This window comes from Hyperolius riggenbachi, chromosome 2 (genome assembly GCF_040937935.1).
Source record: "Hyperolius riggenbachi isolate aHypRig1 chromosome 2, aHypRig1.pri, whole genome shotgun sequence".
Lineage (NCBI taxonomy): Eukaryota > Metazoa > Chordata > Amphibia > Anura > Hyperoliidae > Hyperolius > Hyperolius riggenbachi.
This window is the reverse complement of record NC_090647.1, coordinates 488,538,070-488,557,550: the sequence shown is the minus strand read 5'-3', so window position 1 is coordinate 488,557,550 and position 19,481 is coordinate 488,538,070. Positions and strand designations below refer to the sequence as shown.

General features: G+C 44.7%; 1 protein-coding gene across 2 annotated transcripts in view; it reads right to left on the bottom strand.

Annotated features, from left to right (window-relative positions):
- Nucleotides 1–7,471: 7,471 nt before the first annotated feature.
- LOC137547141 (interferon-induced GTP-binding protein Mx2-like) overlaps nucleotides 7,472–19,481 on the bottom strand; it is an 89,542-nt gene continuing 77,532 nt past the window's right edge. For both annotated transcript variants that reach the window (XM_068270380.1, XM_068270381.1), the window contains 2 exons: nucleotides 18,249–18,470; nucleotides 7,472–8,498 (listed from right to left, as the gene is read on the bottom strand). In XM_068270380.1, coding sequence (XP_068126481.1) covers nucleotides 8,265–8,498; nucleotides 18,249–18,470 — 456 coding nt within the window. In that variant the 3' untranslated portion in view covers nucleotides 7,472–8,264. The remainder of the gene's footprint in view (nucleotides 8,499–18,248; nucleotides 18,471–19,481) is intronic.

Genomic DNA, 19,481 nt, shown 5'->3' with positions numbered 1-19,481 from the left:
ATGTGCTCCCCCGGGTTATACCTTCTCTATATTAGTTACTATATGTCTCTATGCAGGCCTGGCCCTAGACTTTTTGCCGCCTGAGGCAATTTTCAGTGAAATCGCCGCCGCCGCCCCCCCCCCCCCCCCCCCCCCCCCCCCCCAAGCCGTTGTTGTGGGGGGCCGCCCGAGCTGGAGGGGATAGCGGGCAGGAAGGGGGTATTAGGCCTAGCGGCGGGGAGGGGGGTCGGACCCCCCCCCTCCCTCGCCTGGGTCCCCCGTCCTCCGCTCCCCTCCAGCTTTAAAAAGGTCCGTGCTGTGGCTGCAGCTATTCGTAAGAGGCAACGGGCGGGGATTACTCACCTCTTCCTCGTTCCAGGCCAGCGTGCGCTCCACTGACGTCACTTCCTGCGGCATAGCAGTAAGTGACGTCAGTGGAGCGCACGCTGGCCTGGAACGAGGAAGAGGTGAGTAATCCCCGCCCGTTGCCTCTTACGAATAGCTGCAGCCACAGCACGGACCTTTTTAAAGCTGGAGGGGAGCGGAGGACGGGGGACCCAGGCGAGGGAGGGGGGGGTCCGACCCCCCTCCCCGCCGCTAGGCCCAATACCCCCTTCCTGCCCGCTATCCCCTCCAGCTCGGGCGGCCCCCCACACACATGGACGGGCGGGTGCCGCCCCCCCAGAAGTGCCGCCTGAGGCAAAAGTTTCACCCCGCCTCATGGGCGGGCCGGCCCTGTCTCTATGTAAAACGTGTTTCCCCATCACACCTACAGCTGCCCTTCCTATGCCTGTCTCATGAAGAATTGCTATATGGCTGCTTTCTATTTACTGTGTGCTGACCCTTCTTACATCTATTATTTTTTATTTATATAGCGCCAACATCTTCTGTAGCGCTGTACCTAGTACAAACAAATTATGGGGAACAAATATACATAAGAAATACAAGACACTGTACAGTCATGACATTGAATAGAATTAAAAATACAAATACATACATAGTTGATGTGTAGTTGGTACATGTACATATGTTAAAATTACAGCAGTATGAGAAACACTAGGAGGAGGTCCCTACCCTTGCGAGCTTACAATCTAGAGGGTAGTAGGGAGGAAACAAAAGGGAAGGAAACACAAGGATTAGTGGGTGAGCCAGTGTGCCTTCAGTGCTGCCTATAGCAAATTATAGGCTTGTCTGAACAAGTGTGTTTTTAGAGTACGTTTGAAGGTTTCCAGACTCGTGGCATGACGAACCGGCTAAGGGAGAGAGTTCCAAAGGAAAGGGATAGCCCGTGAGAAGTATTGGATGCGAGAGTGAGAGGAGGTGACTAGGCTGGAGGACAAAAGGGTCTCCTGTGAGGAACGGAGGGTCCGGGCGGGGAGGTATCTCCGCATACCCCATACTGATTATTAATCTGCCCCATACTGATTATTATTATTAGCATACCCCCCAACTTTTTGAGATGAGAAAGAGGGACACTTAAAGGGAAGGTGGTTAAAAAATAAAAATCAATTTCCACTTACCCGGGGCTTCCTCCAGCCCGTGGCAGGCAGGAGGTGCCCTCGCCGCCGCTCCGCAGGCTCCCGGTGGCCGACCCGACCTGGCCAGGCCGGCTGCCAGGTCGGGCTCTTCTGCGCTCCAAGGCCCGGCACTTCTGCGTCCCACGCCGGCGCGCTGACGTCATCGGACGTCCTCCAGGCTGTACTGCGCAGGCACAGTAGTTCTGCGCCTGCGCAGTACAGCCCGGCGGATGTCCAATGACGTCAGCGCGCCGGCGTGGGACGCAGAAGTGCCGGGCATTGGAGCGCAAAAGAGCCCGACCTGGCAGCCGGCCTGGCCAGGTGGGGTCGGCCACCGGAGACCACCGGGAGCCTGCGGAGCGGCGGCGAGGGCACCTCCTGCCTGCCACGGGCTGGAGGAAGCCCCAGGTAAGTGGAAATTGATTTTTATTTTTTAGCCACCCTCCCTGAAGCTTCCCTTTAAGCCATGCCCTGCCACACCCCTGATCACGCCCCCATCACACCCCTAGTCATGCATACCATTAATATTTCATATAAAAAATATGTTGTTTTTATAATTCAAGCCCCATTGGTCCTTTCTAATCTGGTTAATTTTCCTTCATTTTAAAGAGAACCCGAGGTGGGGTTCTCACAACAAAATCCCCCTACAGAGGCTGGCTCTGCCTATCGAGCCCAGCCTCTGTTGCTAATCAGATCCCCCCCTAAATCCCCCCTGCGCTCAGCCAGACCCCATAAATCTCAGCCGCGCTGCCGACACACAGCGTGTCAGCAGCGGCTGTGTTTAGCTTCCTAACGTCAGTCTCCGCTCTCCCCCGCCTCCTGTATCGCTCCGGTCCCCGCCCACGGCCCTTCCCTCCACGCTGATTGGAGGGAAGGGACGCGGGCGGGGACCGGAGCTCTGCAGGAGGCGGGGGGAGCGCCGAGACTGACGCTCGGAAGGTAAACCCAGCCGCACAGCGCGGCTGTGATTTATGGGGTCTGGCTGAGTGCAGGGGGGATTTAGGGGGGATCTGATTAGCAACAGAGGCTGGGCTCGATATGGCAGAGCCAGCCTCTGTAGGGGGATTTTGTTGTGAGAACCCCGCCTCGGGTTCTCTTTAACATTTTAAAATTAGTAATATATCAATTTAAAGCATGTGAACAAAGTTTAGAGGCAATCAAACACATGTTTTAGTCGAGAAATATATATATTTACATTGAAATAGGGACAAATGAGGAAAAAAGAGGGACAGGGCTCCCAAAGTGGGACTGTCCCTTTCAAAAGAGGGACAGTTGGGAGCTAAACTCTCACCTAAAGGATTATTAGGAACACCATACTAATACGGTGTTTCGCCCCCTCGTGCCTGTGCAGTAGAGTGGACCCGATTGGGGGGCTCGGCTATTTCCGCCAGAGCATGAGGGAAAAGCCCCTTCTGTGCATGCGCATATTGGTGCATGTAATTGATATTATATACTTTGGGGGGGGGGCTGCCACCACTAGAAACGGAGGGATGGATCATTAGGATCCAGAGGCTTCCCTCTCCCGAGGTACCGTATTTTTGGGACCATAAGACATAATTTTTCTCCCCCAAAAGTGGTGGTGGGGAAGTCAGTGACTTTTATAGTCTGAATGTGCTGTTCCCTCCCCCCCTTCTCACCGCAGCAACTCCATCTGAAGCTGGTGTCTGTTTGCAGCCCATGGATCAAGGCTTCCCAGCATGGCACAGTCACAGCTCCCCATGTGGTCTAACCTGTAACAGCAGTGCAGCCTGGATGTGGAGCAGCTGAAATGCTGGATCAGCATGCAGACCTTCAGGAGGCTTGTAGCAGCAGCTTTAGCTTGAGAGTGGAAAGCTAGGCTGGATCAGCATGCACACTGTCTGCACTCAGCCACGGATTGCGGCCCTCTTCCTGCGTCCAAGGGTGGCCTGCACGTGGCAGCCAGCGCGGTAGTTGCCACAAATTTGCAGGGTACTTTTGTACTCTCGGAGGGAAGTCTGCATCCAATGTCCTGTGCTCAACCCCCATCTGACCTTTTCAGCACCGTATATACCTTGTATGTACAGTGCCCTGCTGGGGGTCTAGCTCACGTGCTGGCAGAGGTAGCTCCGATGTCCAGCATCCAGTGTCTCTGTCTGAACCTCCATGATCTGCATCTGTATGACTCGACTTTCTGTGCACTAATACAGTGCAGTGGAGCACAATCCTCAGCCACCTGGGAACAGGTGAATGGAGCTTAAGCTGGCAAAGCAAGGCTAAGTGAGGGGTTCCTCGGGCTGCATATAGTGGGAAACGCTAACAGCAGTAAACCTTCAGTTTCCCCTCTTGTCCTCAAAAGAAAGTTTGATCGATAAAATGGCTACTGCAGGCTGCGGGCATCCCCTGTGACATACAGCCTATGTTAGCACTTCTATTTTCTTCTATCTGTACAGATTACCTGCTTGCACGAGAAGCTGCCCAGAGCCTGCAGTTGCCACTTGATCAATCATCCTTTCTTTTGAGCAGGACGGAAACAGAAGGTTTATTGCTGTGAGTGGAAGCAAAGCTCCACAAGACATCCCTGCACCATGGACGCACCAAGTTTAGTATATTTGTTCCTCTAAACCTAGGCGTGTCTTATGGTCTGAAGTGTCTTATGGTCTAAAAAATACGGTATCTATCTGCTTTTTATTTAAATTAAACTCAGAGCTCCTCTTTAAGGTGCCCACTAAGGATATAGGGGTTGATTCACTATAACAAATAGCGTGCCTTATCAGAGTTAACATGCCTTATCAGAGTTAATGTGCCGTATCTGCATTAACATGCCTTATCAGAGTTAACATACCTTATCAGAGTTAGCGTGCCTTATCAGAGTTAGCGTGCCTCACCAGAGTAGCAGAGCGAGCACTACGAACTTATGCCTGCTAATTGGCAATGACGAGAGATCCACTCTTCTCGCACTGAGCCCCTGCGCGTCCATTATCCCCACACTTTGATTGGCCCAATAAGCTGCCTGTGCCTTCTATGCTACTCTGATAAGGCACATTAACTCTGATAAGGCCTGTCAACTCTGATAAGGCATGCTATTTGTTATAGTGAATCAACCCCATAGTCTTTTTTTGTCCAATCTTATTCAGTCAAAGTATATTCACTCAGTTTACCCTCTGATTTGGTAAGATTGGACAAAAAAGATTGTATCATTAGTGGGCACCATAGGCCTCCTTTCATACTAAGCACATTGCGGATAACCCAACGGTGCCAATAAGTTGCATTGTAAGTTATAAGTGGCAGTTTAGCTTGTACGATATTGCACACAGAGATATTCAGGCTCAACAGAATAGGATAAACTTTTATTCAGGATTTGCAGCAGAATATACAGCACAGACTGGCACAACGTTTTGCTTTATTAAGTGCTCAGTCAACTGAAGCAGAACAATACAATATGGGCAAAATGCCATTACCAACCTCACCCCTAAGATGGGGAGGAGTCACCCTAAAAGGTACAAAACTGTAAAACCGCATGCAAAAATGTGCATTAATGCAAGAGTGGCAATCGCACAGAAAGAATATGTGAACTGAACCCTCATTAAAGGACAACTGAAGGGAGAGGGATATGGAGGCTGCCATATTTATTTATTTTTAAACTGTGCCAGTTGCCTACAAAAGAGGAGACAAAAATCGAGAGCCCACTATAGTGTTGTATATTAATATAAAGAAAGATGGATAAAACAATTGTGTTCTGAGATAACTACTCACAAGGGTGGGTTACCTCCAAGGCAACCAGTGTATAGGCAGGTAGGGAACTTATCCTGTCCCCACTCAGGTACAAGAAGTTGCTCTCCATAGATAAGGAAAATAGGGCGAAGTAACTCATCCCCAGGGTGGATTGACAATATTGTGGCTGGCAGGCTGCTCCGCTCCGTATCTCGGCAGGGAACGTTCGCGGATTTGCGCGAGTGTTCCTTTCTAATCTTTGCCCACCGATCCAGGGGGAGCCACTCTGCGGCCGCCGATCAGCGTTAGGTGGTCACAGCAGAGTGGTTAAACTAATTTTCCAGCATTTTACAATCTAAAAAAAAGTACCCAAAAGTTGGTGAAAAAATACTACCAAATTATTTTTGAGTATTTTCTTGCTTGCTGGTGGCTTAAAGGGAAGGTCCAAGCAAAAAAAAAAATGAGTTTCACTTACCTGGGGCTTCTACCAGCCCCATGTAGCCATCCTGTGGCCTCGTAGTCACTCACTGCTGCTCCAGTCCCCCGCTGGCAGCTTTCTGACCTCGGAGGTCAGGGCCACATTGCATACATTTTTACGCATTCCAGCTAGTGCAGGAACAAAAATTTACGTGTTGCACCACTAACGCATAAAAATGTATGTGTTAATGTTCCTGCACTAGCGGGAATGTGTAAAAATGTACGCAATCCGGCTCTGACCTCCGAGGTCAGAAAGCTGCCAGCGGGGGACTGGAGCAGCAGTGAGTGACTACGAGGGCACAGGATGGCTGCATGGGGCTGGTAGAAGCCCCAGGTAAGTGAAACTCATTTTTTTTTTTTGCTTGGACCTTCCCTTTAAAAGGCTTTTTATGACACGGTGTGAAAATATCACCTAGAAGTAAACTCAGGAGAAAAAGTGAATTGCATATTATGGGCCCACGGCCAATATGCAATTCACTTTTTCTCCTGAGTTTTCACCTAGGAGATAATTTTTCATCTTCTATTTAAAATAACTTTTCAGCACTCTGCAACTGAAAAAATACCAAAAAGTACGGTAGTTGAAAAGTTCTATCAAAATGATGTTTTAGTTTTCTTGCTTGTTGGGCCCAGGAGCCTTATGCTGATAGTTTTGATAGTACCTTTTCTACTACTCTTGGTACTTTTTCAATGGCTAAGTGCTGCAACATTAGTTTAAAGAGAAGATAAAAAAAATGAACACCTAGGAGAAAACTTAAGTGAAAAGTGAATTGCATATGAGCCCATATGCAATTAACTTTTTTCTCCCAGATTTTCTTCTAGGAGAGAATTTTTCTTTTCTTCTCTTTAAAATAACTTTTCAGCACTTTGTGAGATTGAAAAAGAATCACAAAATATGTAATAAAAAGTACTCAAATTATTACCACCAGGGAGGCTAAGCTTCCTTTTGTCCTTGGTTCCAGCGTTCTGACAGTTCAGATTACTTGATATTAAAGAGGAACTGTAACCAAGGATTGAACTTTATCCCAATCAGTAGCTGATACCCCCTTTACCAAAAGAAAACTTTACCTTTTCTCAAATAAATCATTGTGAGGGGGGGGGGGGTCTTGCTGGCTGTTATTGTGGTTAAACCCCTCCCACAGTATGATGTCAGGACCTAGGATAGGTCCTGATAGTTTCCTGTCTGTGAATCTTGTTGCGTTGTGGGAAATAACAGCTGTTTCCAATTACCAAGCAACCAGTATCTCCCTCTGTGATATGTATATCTATAAAAAAAACAGCCTTTTAGCCTTTTGAAATGTTAGTGTTTGTAGTTATAAATAATGGCAGTTGGTGCTGTCTATTTTTTTTTCTTGTCTGCCAGAAGTAAAGATGATGACATGCAGGCTGATTGTGGATCAAACAACATGAACTATCTTCTATTTTTTTATGTCTCACTTAGCAATGTATTTTTTTCCCCGTTTCGCTAAAGTTCCTCTTTAAGTTCACCTCTGTAATTTAAGATGGCCATTAACAATAAAAATTTAGCGAAAGATTGATGAATCGGATTGAATAGTGTTGATGGTTCCAATTGACAACAAAAGATTGATTCATTGATTGTTTCATCAATCTGTTTTGTGGGCCGACTCTATTTGGGCTGGCCAAGTACCCCTGCTGTGGGTGACATCATCTCAAGCATCACTTGATGCGTATATATTTGTTATGAGTACTCCATAACTGTGTATAAATGCATTTCATATATGATTTATCCTCTTAATCAGAAAACTTATTTTAATGCATTGATTATGATAGATCAGGTACCCCCCCCCCCCCCCCCCCATTCACCCTGGGCCCGACCTAAGTACATCCTGGAGTATATGTACAATGTGCTCCATGTGTATCAATCTGCTAGAGCTGGAGCTTTTATGCAGGTTTTGTATCACAGGAAACAGGTTGGTTTCCAGAGTATAGGCTGAGCCAGAGAACTATTCACTCAAATTAGGAATATTAGGTGCATCCACCCTTGCTGCTAATATTCTCTATAAACCTGTATTTCAGTGAGATGGCATTATTGCAAATCAATATATTAGCTGATATGCTAAATTCAACAAGATTCATTTTGTTCATCCTGTGACCTATAGTTCCCCAGAGTGGCCTAAAGTGTGGTTTCTACCTCCCCTAGGTGATAGAAGTACAGTAGAGTCTCGGTTATCCAGCACTGACGGGGTTTGGATGATGCCGGATAAGTGTGCTTTCTAGTTGCTTGAGGCTCAATGTTAAAAATAAGCCCAGATAATAGATTACCATACCCCACTCTATATACACACCATGAACTCTGTATTAAATGTTAAAATGCAGTCATTGAAAGTGTATTAATCTTGGGGGAACTGTGGAACCCAGTCTCTAAAGTCTCTAAGCACAGCAGAGGCCACAAACAGCCTAAGAAGTTGGCCTTCACCACTAAGTACTGCTGGTGATTTGTGCTGGTTGGTTGAGTTCCGAATAACTGTGACTCTACTGTATGGTGTTTTGACTCTACTGTATGGTGTTTTGTGTCATTAGGATCACCATGGTAAGATAATGATAATTATGCTTTCTAATATCGGTCTAGCTTGGGTAAATACAATATGAAATCAGGATGCTCTAAATGTATCTTGAGAATTTATTTAATCGTTCCAGTGCCAGGCTTAGACGCCTTTTCTGGTTCTTAAGTTGTTGCCTTTGTTGTGAAAGTTCATTTGTTTCCTCCAGAAGAACTGTATACTGTTTGCTCTGTAGGAGTAGCATCATCTGGTCCTGTAATTTGTCTGCATAGTCTCGCAGCACAAAGTATTGAATGATGAGTGGGATCTGGTTAGACAGACGATAGGTCATAACCTAGAAGGAAAAAACATTGATGGATAAATAAAAATGTATTTATTTTTTTTACAGGTGCACCTTGCTCCAGAAAAAAGTAAAAAAAAGTGACTGCATATACAAAAACTCATATTTTCAGTGAATACCTAATTAGGATTTTTAGCCAATTACATTAAAGGAAACATCAGGGAAATGAAGCTAATGCAGATTTACTTACTCGGGGCTTCCTCCAGCCCCTACAAGCTTATATGTCCCTCGCCATAGCTCCACTCTCAGCGTGTCACCTGGGGTCCCCTCCTTAGCAGCTTCTGACCTGATGAAGTCGGTGGCTACTGCGCATGCGGGAGCACGTGGCCGCGTCGCTCGTGGTCACAGTTCCATCGCCAGAAGAGGTCTTTGTTTTTTTAAATCGGTCCAGAATAAAAATAATACCCCCTTCCATAATGTCCAGTGGTCATGGATTGGCAGTGAGTACCATGAAGTTGCCCTTCTTGCATCCTGGGATGCCCTTTTAGAGGGAACCTGAAGTGAAAATAAACTTATGAGATAACAAGCTTCGGTTCTGTTCTTACAGGAAACTCACTTTGTTCATAATAAGTCCCCTACTTTTATGCATAGGCACTATCAGAAAGTTTACCTGTCCACATTTTCCAAGAAGGCCAAAGGTGTGGCTATTATTTTTCATAACACGGTTTCTTTTTCTCTTATTGACTCCTATGTAGACCCTGAGGGAAGGATTTTGGTGTTAAAGGGCACACTGGAGGGTAAATTGGTCACGTTGATTAACTGTTATGCTCCCAATGTCTCTAAAACTGAATTTCTGAAACAATTGTCACCCCTGCTAGAACAATTTTCCTCACCTCATATGATTATTGCAGGAGACTTCAATGCGGTTGCTATTTCTGGTCTAGATAGATCCACACAATCTCCCTTTGCCCAAAGTTTTCCAAGGCGACTTACTAATCTCCTGTCTAGGTCTGAAGTTTTGGCTATTTGGAGGGCCCATAATATTGGTTGCAGGCAGTATACTTTTTTTCTCACACCCTAGACAATCCTATGCTCGCCCAGATTATATATTTCTGTCTACTGTGCTAGCATCCAACTTCATCACCTCTGACATAGTGATATGCAGCTGGTCTGACCATCACATTCCGAAGACTACTTTGGTGGGTTTTGGCTTACCATATTGTCCCAGTAACTGGAGGCTTAATGATTCCTTATCGGCAGATGATTCAGATAGAATGGAAGTGGCGGGGGAGCTGGGGGAATATTTCTTCTTTAATAATAACGATAATACTTCTTCAGCCCTTAGGTGGGTAGCTCACAAGTCGGTCATTAGAGGTGTATTCATGGCCAAGGCAGCTCATGCTAAAAAACTGAGATCTCAGAGAATTTCCTCAGTTGCTGCTGACTTAGATGCCTTCTACAGATGCCATTTTAATGCTATAGATAATAGTGTATTGCATGAGATTAATCTTAAAAGAGTGGAGCTTAATAATCTCCTTACTAATTCCCACGCAAAAGCATTGAAGTTCTTCAAAGCTAAATTTTTACTGAGAGGCAAGAATTCCTCGACCCAGTTTGCCTGTAAACGTAACCAATATTACAAGCCTCCTCATGTTCATAAATTGCGCAGTGCTAGAGGCGTTATGGAAACTCTTTCCTCCAGTGTGCTAAAACATTTTGAGGAGTATTATCACAAACTTTTAGGTACAGAGGTCTCCACAGACTCCAACGCACTTAAGTCCTGGCTTTTCACTCTTAATTTGCCAGTATTGACCTCAGACCAACTTGAGCACATCAACGCTCCTATCACGGTCGTTGAGGCTGTTACTGCTATTAAATCTCTGAAGTCTTCCATCCACTGCCCCTGGCCTAGATGGGTTCACTCCAATCTATTATAAAAAAAATTGCAGAGATTCTCTCTGAACCTCTTGCTACTCTGTTTAATGGTGTTCTTAAAGGGGAATATTTCCCTTCTGAAATGCTTATGCCCAATATGACGTTACTCCCTAAGCCTGGTGCTGACCACTCTTCCCAACTGGGTTTCGTCCTATCTTGATGCTTAAAGGTGGCCACACACTATGCAATTTTTAAAATATCTGTTCAATTTAAGAATTGCAATAATTTTTTCTGACTGATTGTAACATTTCAAAAATATGACCAATGTACCACACATCTATGTTCAATTTTTTCCTCAATTATGATAAAACTTATTGGAAACTCAGAGAAATTTGCTAGGGTGTGTATATTAATAAATTAACAATCCAGCACACACCATGCAATCTTTAGTAGAAATTGTAGAGAAATATCTGGCATTCCGGATCGATTTAAATTGAAAAAAACTAGAAATCCGATCGGATTTTTCAGTCGAATGAAGAAAAAGCTTTCGATTTTTTCGAGAGATACAATCGTTTTTATCAAATTACTGTAAAATCGGATCATTTTATTGTATCATGTGTGGCCACCTTAAAGAGACTCCGTAACAAAAATTTCATCCGGTTTTCTTCCATCCTACAAGTTCCAAAAGCTATTCTAATGTGTTTTGGCTTACTGCAGCACGTTCTACTATCACCATCTCTGTAATAAATCAACTTATCTCTCTCCTGTCAGACTTGTCGGCCTGTGTCTGGAAGGCTGCCAAGTTCTTCAGTGTTGTGGTTCTGTGATGCATCTCCCCCCTCCAGGCCCCTCTCTGCACACTGCCTGTGTGTTATTTAGATTAGTGCAGCTTCTCTCTGCTCTTTTATCTTTTACAAGCTGGATAAATCCTCCTCTGAGCTGGCTGGGCTTTCACATACTGAGGAATTACATACAGGCACAGCTGTCTGCACTCTGCAGGAAGAAACAGCCTGACACTTCAGTGGAAGATAGCTGCAGGGGGAAAGAAACACACAAATGATCTCTTGAGATTAAAAAGGAAGGCTGTATACAGCCTGCTTGTGTATGGATGTATTTTCTATGTGTGGACATACTGTACATCAACCTACTTCCTGTTTTGGTGGCCATTTTGTTTGTTTATAAACAAACTTTTTAAAACTGTTTTTAACCACTTTTAATGCGGCGGGGAGCAGCGAAATTGTGACAGAGGGTAATAGGAGATGTCCCCTAACGCACTGGTATGTTTACTTTTGTGCGATTTTAACAATACAGATTCTCTTTAACAAAGATGTTAAGTTGTTTTCAAAAATTCTGGCAGTGCGTTTGGGCTCTATGGCAGGCAGTCTTATATCAGATAAGACAGGTCTCTGACAATGTCCATATAAAGTAGAAAAACCGAGAGCCCAAAATAGTGTAATATGTATTGGATAATGAGATAAATTGAAAGGTAAGTATTATACTTACAAACGTGGGTAAGTACGCAAAGGCAACCACTGTATGAGCAGGTGGGGAGATTAAACCTGTCCCCACTCAGGATTAAGACGTCGCTCTCTGTAGATAGAAGGAAAAAAGGGTATTCACCCTTCCACCAAGGGTGGATGATTTTGTCTTGTAGGAGTGTACAGAGGCGCCAATAGGATAAAAAAGACTAAAATTTTTAAAAACGGTAAGTAGGCGGTGGTGGACCAGCTACTCAACACAGACACGATGCTTGTTGATTCTGGAAGCAATCATTTATTCATACATACTCCTATAGAAATTGGCAACGCGTTTCACGGGCAATCCCGCTTCATCAGGCAATACACAAAAGGAGCAATACACTGAAAATGACAGAGATAAACCAAAGAAGTACAATCAGTCTGCTGTGTATAGTGATATTGACAAATAATGCTTTACAACAGAATTTAATGCTAATGGGGCAATTCTGGTGCATAATAGGAATGGAGTGGGCTGATGTGTAAGATCTGCAGTGTCGCGTTTATGTGGGATGTAACCAGTTGGTAAACACAGTGCAATATCGGGTCTACACGGTGATCCCTAAGGATATGGGACCTAGAGTTCCCTTATAGTGTGAGGTGTATGGTAGTGGCGTGGTAAGTGTTCATATAGGTGTAACAACGGGGTCTGGAAAATGAGTGTAGAAGAATGTCAAACAGATTATTGTGTGGTAAGAGGGGGTATTAAGGGGATGAAACCGCTTATAGTATTGATAAGAGATTTAGAATGAAAAAATGTCACTTACCAGCAAGGAGTCCAATGTCAGTTTGGCACCTCTGTGCTGGCTAATGTGTGAACTGCGTTTAAATACGTAGCTGGGGGAGAGTGAATTGAATAATTGAGTGATTGGGGGCCGGGGAAAGGAGTGTGGGCGGGGAGATGGGTGCCCAATTGAAAACGGAAAAAGTCAGGAGGGTGGGAGTGCGCCCTGCCAATATTCACCCACGTGTACAGTGTTATGTTCCGTAGAAGTTACGTGGGCGAGGAGAGGGCTGGGAGATGGGCGGTATAGGAAGATGGCCAGGGGCGGGGAAGCCACGCCAAGGATTTGACCTGTTAACATTTTACAGTATGCAGAGTTGACTAATTCTAGATTTTTATTGTTAGGACTTGATATTAGTAAAGCCTTTGATTCCGTTGGATGGCAATATTTGACCACAACATTGGAAGGCTTCGGCCTATCTGGTCCTATTATATCAGCAGTGTTAGCATTATACAATAATCCTTCTACTATGATACGCATCCCAGGTGCCACCTCTCCTCCCCCCTCACTCCCCCCCAAAAGTCTCAGAAGAGGTACTCGTCAGGGTTGTCCTCTTTCAAAAACATTGGCAGTCGCCATCAGACAACATCCTGATATTACTGGTTATGGTTCAGATAATATTAAGCTTGCCTTGCATGCAGATGACACTCTTCTGTTTTTAACCAGACTAGTCACCACTCTCCCTAACTGTTTAGATTATTAGACCATTTTTCTACATTTCAGGCCTCAAAGTTAATTCTTCTAAGTCCACCGCTCTCCCGGTCAATCTTCTCCCACACACGTTGAAATTATTGGAAGCAAATTTTGACTTTACTTGGTCTAACTCCAAATTTAAATATCTCGGTGTGTTTCTTACTCCTCGCTATCGTGACCTGTATGAGGCCAACTTTCCCTCTACTTACAAAATGATTTCTCAATTTTTAAAGAGTTGGTCCTCATATAAGGTCTCATGGCTGGGTAGATGTCTTGCTTGCAAAATGATTATACTTACTAAGCTATTGTACTTATTTTGCATGCTTCCTATTACTCTTACGAAACATTCTCTGTCAGGCCTACAGTCTCAGATAAATACATTTGTTTGGGGTAATAGGCGAGCCAGAGTTAGGTCTCAAGTGATGTATAAGTGATGTATAAGCACTCTCTTCAGGGAGGTGTTGGCCTCCCTAGCCTATGGCATTATTACTTGGCAGTCAAATTGGGTCAGATTGGGGCCTAGAATCTACTCCTCGTTTATGGTTCCAATTTAAATTATCATCCATTTCCTCTTTTTATTTGCCTTCCTTAATTACAGTGGTGACCGGTCGTGACATAACTTCCCTTTCTCGCAAAAAACAGTAGTGGAGCATTGTGGGTAACCACAAATGTTCACTTATAGCTGATATAGCTGAATTATTGCAACTTTTCTTCTGTTTTAAGAAGGCAAATTTCACCAAGCATGCTTATTAGTAGGAGGGCTTTTCGGTCTCTTTTATCCCCCTATACATTCCTAGTGGTTTGGGTCACCCTGAGCTGCTTGGTTACTCTGTTGTACTGGTCCAAGCCCTATCCCATACAGCCATATCAATCCCTGCCATGTACTAAGGAGGGCCAAAAGCCCGAAACAGGCTGTCTGCATGTGGGGTTGGTGTGGCTGTGTAATATTTAAAGCTATAGGCTTGCTATACACCAGCGGTTCTGGATGCTTGCCTAGCATACAAGGGCAAAAAGGGATAAATTGCATATTCAGTAGTGGAGCATTGTGGGTAACCACTAATGTTCACATGTAGCTGAATTATTGAAAATTTCCTTCTGTTTTAAGAAGGCAAATTTCACCAAGCATTGCTTATTAGTAGGAGGGCTTTTCGGTCTGTTTTATCCCCCTATACATTCCTAGTGGTTTGGGTCACCCTGAGCTGCTTGGTTACTCTGTCGCAAAAACACGATAGTGTCATCTTTGGCTAATTTGTGGGTGTCTGTAGCCCCTCAATTTGATTTAATATCCACTCCTTCCTCTAGTTTGTCCTTTTTAAGGAATCCTCGGTTTCCCTGTGCTTTTCATAGTCCTAAGGAATTCTCCTGGTGGAGGGAGCGGGGGTTGACCTCAGCTAATAAATTCTGGTTGGGTGGTAAATGTATTTCTTTCTCCGTGTTTGCGGTGGCGGCGCTGGAAGTGCTCCCGCTCTCTCTCCGTGTCAGAGCGGTCAGCTGTTTGATGTGAGAATATATTGGCACCTGGTCCTGGGGGGGAGAGGGGGGTCGGGCAGACATAGGCATGCTCTGCATGCTCATCAGTATCTGATATGCGGCTTTGCGTCCGGAGCTTGGGCAAAAGGCTACATAGTAAAAAAATTAGATTGATTTTTAAGTTCTGCATTGGCTTTTTGGCTCACTTAAATACTAAATAAAACATTGCAATAGAGATTTAAATTTCATTTTGGGGGCTAACAGTTACTCTTTAATATTAAAAAAAAAACTTATGAGATAACGAATTGTAGGTGTAGTACAACTAAGAAATAAAGCATTAGTCGCAAAGATATTGTTTTCCAGTACAGGAAGAGTTAAGAAACTTCAGTTGTTATCAATGCAAAAAGAGCTTCTCTGAGTTCTCCAACCAAACTTGGCTACAGTGCTGTTTTCTGAAGCACTTACACATCACATCAGATAAGATTTTACTTCAGGGAAGTTCATGTTTAAAATGCAGAGTGTAGTTTGTAAACTGCAAATATTAGAGAATGATGCAATGTTATATAAAAAAAAGCTATATAACTGAAAAGAAAAACATGAGTCTCTTTTTCTGTGCTACTAATGTTCTATTAATTATCCGTACTACATATACAATTCATTAAATCATAGGGGTGTTTTTTTTGCTTCAGTGTTACTTTAACTGCTTGCCGGCCGTGTCACGCCAATGGGCATGGCCGCAGCGGCAGCCCCAGGACCGCCTAACGCCAATCGGCGTAAAGTCCTGGGGCTTCGTTTTACAGGAGATTGTGCGCACACTGCACGCGCATATCCTGCTTGGTAGTTGGAGCTTTGCTCTGCCTTCTGTCTCCCAGCGGCGATCGCCGCTCTGAGACTGTTAGACGGCTGAACCGCCGTCTAATTACCATGTACAGCGCCGATCACAGTGATTGGCTGGTGGGGGGAGGGAGGGAGGGTTTAGTTAAAAAAATAAAATAAGAAAATTTATTTAAAAATAAATACAAAAAATATTTACCCCCCCCCCAAAAAAAAAACACTGGGGGAGCAATCAGACCCCACCAACAGAGAGCTCTGTTGGTGGGGAGAAAAGGGGGGGGGGGAGGAAATCACTTGTATGCTTTGTTGTGCCTTAAAGCTGCAGTGGCCTATTTTACAAAAAATGGCCTGGTCTTTGGGGGGGGGGGGGGGGGGGGGGTAAAGCCTGTGGTCCTGAAGTGGCTAAAGGACGACTATTGTGAAAATCGTAAAATTTAAAATACATGTAAACACACTCAAATAAGAAGTATATTTCTTCCAGAGTAAAATGAGTCATAAATTACCTTTCTCCTATGTTGCTGTCATTTTTTTACTGTATGTAGTAGAAATCTGACAGGCCTGACAGGTTTTGAAGTAGCCCATGGGGGCTCTCAGGGTTTTTTTATTTTCAAAAGCACTTAGCAAATTGAAGTTGCTCCGTCCAACTGCAAAAAAAAAGTGTGAGCAGGGATGCTGGCCAGCATCTTTAAATAAATCTTTTTCAGGGAGTGTCTTTCTAAAGAATAAAGGACATGCTGAGAATCCCCCATAAAGAGATGGACTAACCCAAAACTTGGTTCTGTCAGATTTCTACTACCTTCTGTAAGTGGCAGCAACATAGGAGAAAAGTAATTTATGGCTCATTTTACTCTGGAAGAAGCGTACTTCTTATTTGTATGTGTTTACATGTATTTTACATTTAAAATTCTTTCACAATAGTGGTCTTTTAATTTCTTAGATTGCACAGTCCTAACTCCTGGTTGACAGCATAGCATTGTGTAGCAACACTATTCAGCAGAGCAGCAGCAGCACTAAGCATGAGTGACAGGCCCTTCGCCCAATCAGAAGTCCTACTACTGACATCCAGTCACAGACCACAACTCAAGATAACATGGAATTAGATGGCAGTATGATGACAGTAGCACTACAGTAAGGCAGCATGATGATGTTAATATTAGGGAGGGGAGCGTAGCACTACAGGATGGCTCTAGATCAGAGGTTCTCAACGTGTGGTTTGTGTACCCCAGGGGGTACTCCTGATGGTTCCAGGGGGTACTCAGCTTGATTTACTTAACCAAGAATAACCAATTTAGAGTTTTAGAAAATTATAAATCTTATTTAAACAACACCAAATTAGTATTTTAGTTAATTAAATGCAGTAGTAAATGCTTGGAAATAGTTTTTAACTAATTATCATGTACTACGATTAAATATATATTAGTCAAGGGGTACTTGTGATAATGTTTACTATGCTAGGGGGTACTTTATGAGTTCAGGGTTTTAAAAGGGGTACATACCAATAAAATGTTGAGAAACACTGCTCTAGATGATAAAACTACAAGGGCACACAATGAGGACAGGTGCATTACAGGAAGATGCTACGATGATGGGAACAGTATAGGGGGGTGGACACTATGAATAGGGGAACATGATGCGAAGGCTATGATGAGAGGAAAACTATGATATGATATTATGACAGGAGACTGATAGGGAGGCACCATGATGACAGGAACACTATGAGAAGTGAAGCCTAGTGGCAGCAGGCACTATAAGGGAGCACTAGCTTGAGGCATTATGAGTGGAGGAACTCTGCTAAAGGTACTATGAGATGAAGGGCATTATAGGGGAGCATTATGATGACAGGAGAAGTATAGGATGGCACTGTGACGAGGAGAGAACCAGAGGGGAGCACTGCAGGGAAGCACTATAATAATGGAACATTATGGATGGACACTATAAGGAAGGCATCACTATAGCAAGTAGTATGAGTGCAGTACATGTGGGTACTTTAGGGAGAGCGGACGGCTAGAGAGGAGCCTTCAAATGGAGTGAACGCATCACATGCAGTGAGTGAGCAGGTGAGTTAATAACAGCTCTGCAGAGGTGCACAGGAGGGGGGCCCATGGAGACGGAGGGAGGAATGATGTCAGCCCCCCTTCACGTAGTGTCACCCACAGTGGCACCTATACTGGGGGCACCTATACCTACCTACCTATACTGGGGGCACCTATACTTGTCTACTTATACTGGGGCACCTTTACCTGGCTTCCTATACTGTGGGCATCTATGCCTGGCTACCTATACTGGGGGCACCTATACTTGGATAATTATACCGGGGGCAACTATACCTGGCTTCCTATACTGGGGGCATCCCTATATCTGGCTAACTATACTGGGGGGGGCGAGGCACCTATACTTGGATAGCAATACCTGGGGCACCTATACTTGGCTACTTATACTGGGGGCACCTATTCTTGGCTACTTATACTGGGGGTACCTATACCTGGCTAATCCTCACAAGTCTGCTTCGGGGAGAAAAAAAGTCTACCGGCCCTGCCTACACAATTAGGTTATTGGTTTCACTGTTATGGCTGATCAGAATAGTGTACATTCCCATCAGATGCATTTGAATATATTCAGGCAGAGTTACTTGCCTTGAGATAGGCTTGTAGGTGGCATAGGAGTTCTTCCCTGGATGGCTGATTGGGGTCATGCATGGGCATTCCATTTATAGAGACCCCTCCGCTCTTTACCTTCATCAAGGACTTGCAGTACATGGTGTCCTGGCAGAAGATTACATTCTCCATTTTGAACTGCAGTTTGAGTGCGTTTGCAGCCTCCCTCTCTTGTGAAAGGGAAATATTTTCAACTTTGTCCTGTTAAAGATAAAAAAAAGATAACAATACAGCAGAATAATAAGCATCTAGTGCATGGGTGGGAAAACTTTTTGACTTGGGGGCAGACATTTTTTCTTAAATTTCACAAAAGTACTCAGCCGCATGCCTCTCCTCATGACACTCCTGTCGCTGGGAACATTCTGCGCCTGCGCAGGTAGCGCAATGGTGTTGCATGCAAGGCTGGGCTACCCATGTAGGTATACATTTTTCTATATACTTTTTCTTATGTATCCTTTAACTACTAGCCAACCGCGTCACGCTGACGGGCGTGACCACGGCGGCAGCCCCAGGACCGCCCAACGCCAACCAGCGTAAAGTCCAGGGGCAGGGATTTGCAGCGGTGCGCGCATCTCCGCTTGGATTACGGAGCTCCACTCCGGCATCAGTCTCCCAGCGGCGTTTCACCGTCTATTTACACTGTACAGCGATGCAGTCTACGGCAGCGCTGTACTGGGGACAACCGATCACGGTGATTGGCTGGCGAGGGAATGGAGGTAGGGGCGTGGGGACAGAGGGAGGGGGTAAATGGGAAAAAAATAAAAAAAAATGCAAATTTATTATAAAATAAATATTTATTAAAAAAAATAAATAAATAAAAAAAACATCCTCGGAGCGATCATAGCCCACCAACAGAGAGCTCTGTTGGTGGGCATAAAAGGGGGGGGGGAATCACTTGTGTGCTGAGTTGCACGGCCCTGCAGCAAGCCCTTAAAGCTGCAGTGACCTAATTTATAAAAAATAGCCTGGTCGCTAGGGGGGTTTAAAGAGATGAAAAAAAAATAATATATTTATACATACCTGTATACAGGCCCTATCTGCATGGATCGCTCCCACACCGCCGTCCTCCACTGCCTCTATCGCCGGTACCGGGTCTTGTAACTTCCGCCAGATGCAGCCAGTTGCATGCATGCGCAGGGACTTGATCTGTCTCACCGGCGCCTGCTTTACGCATGCACCTGCGCAGTACGGAGGGAGCGCACTGTGTTTGCA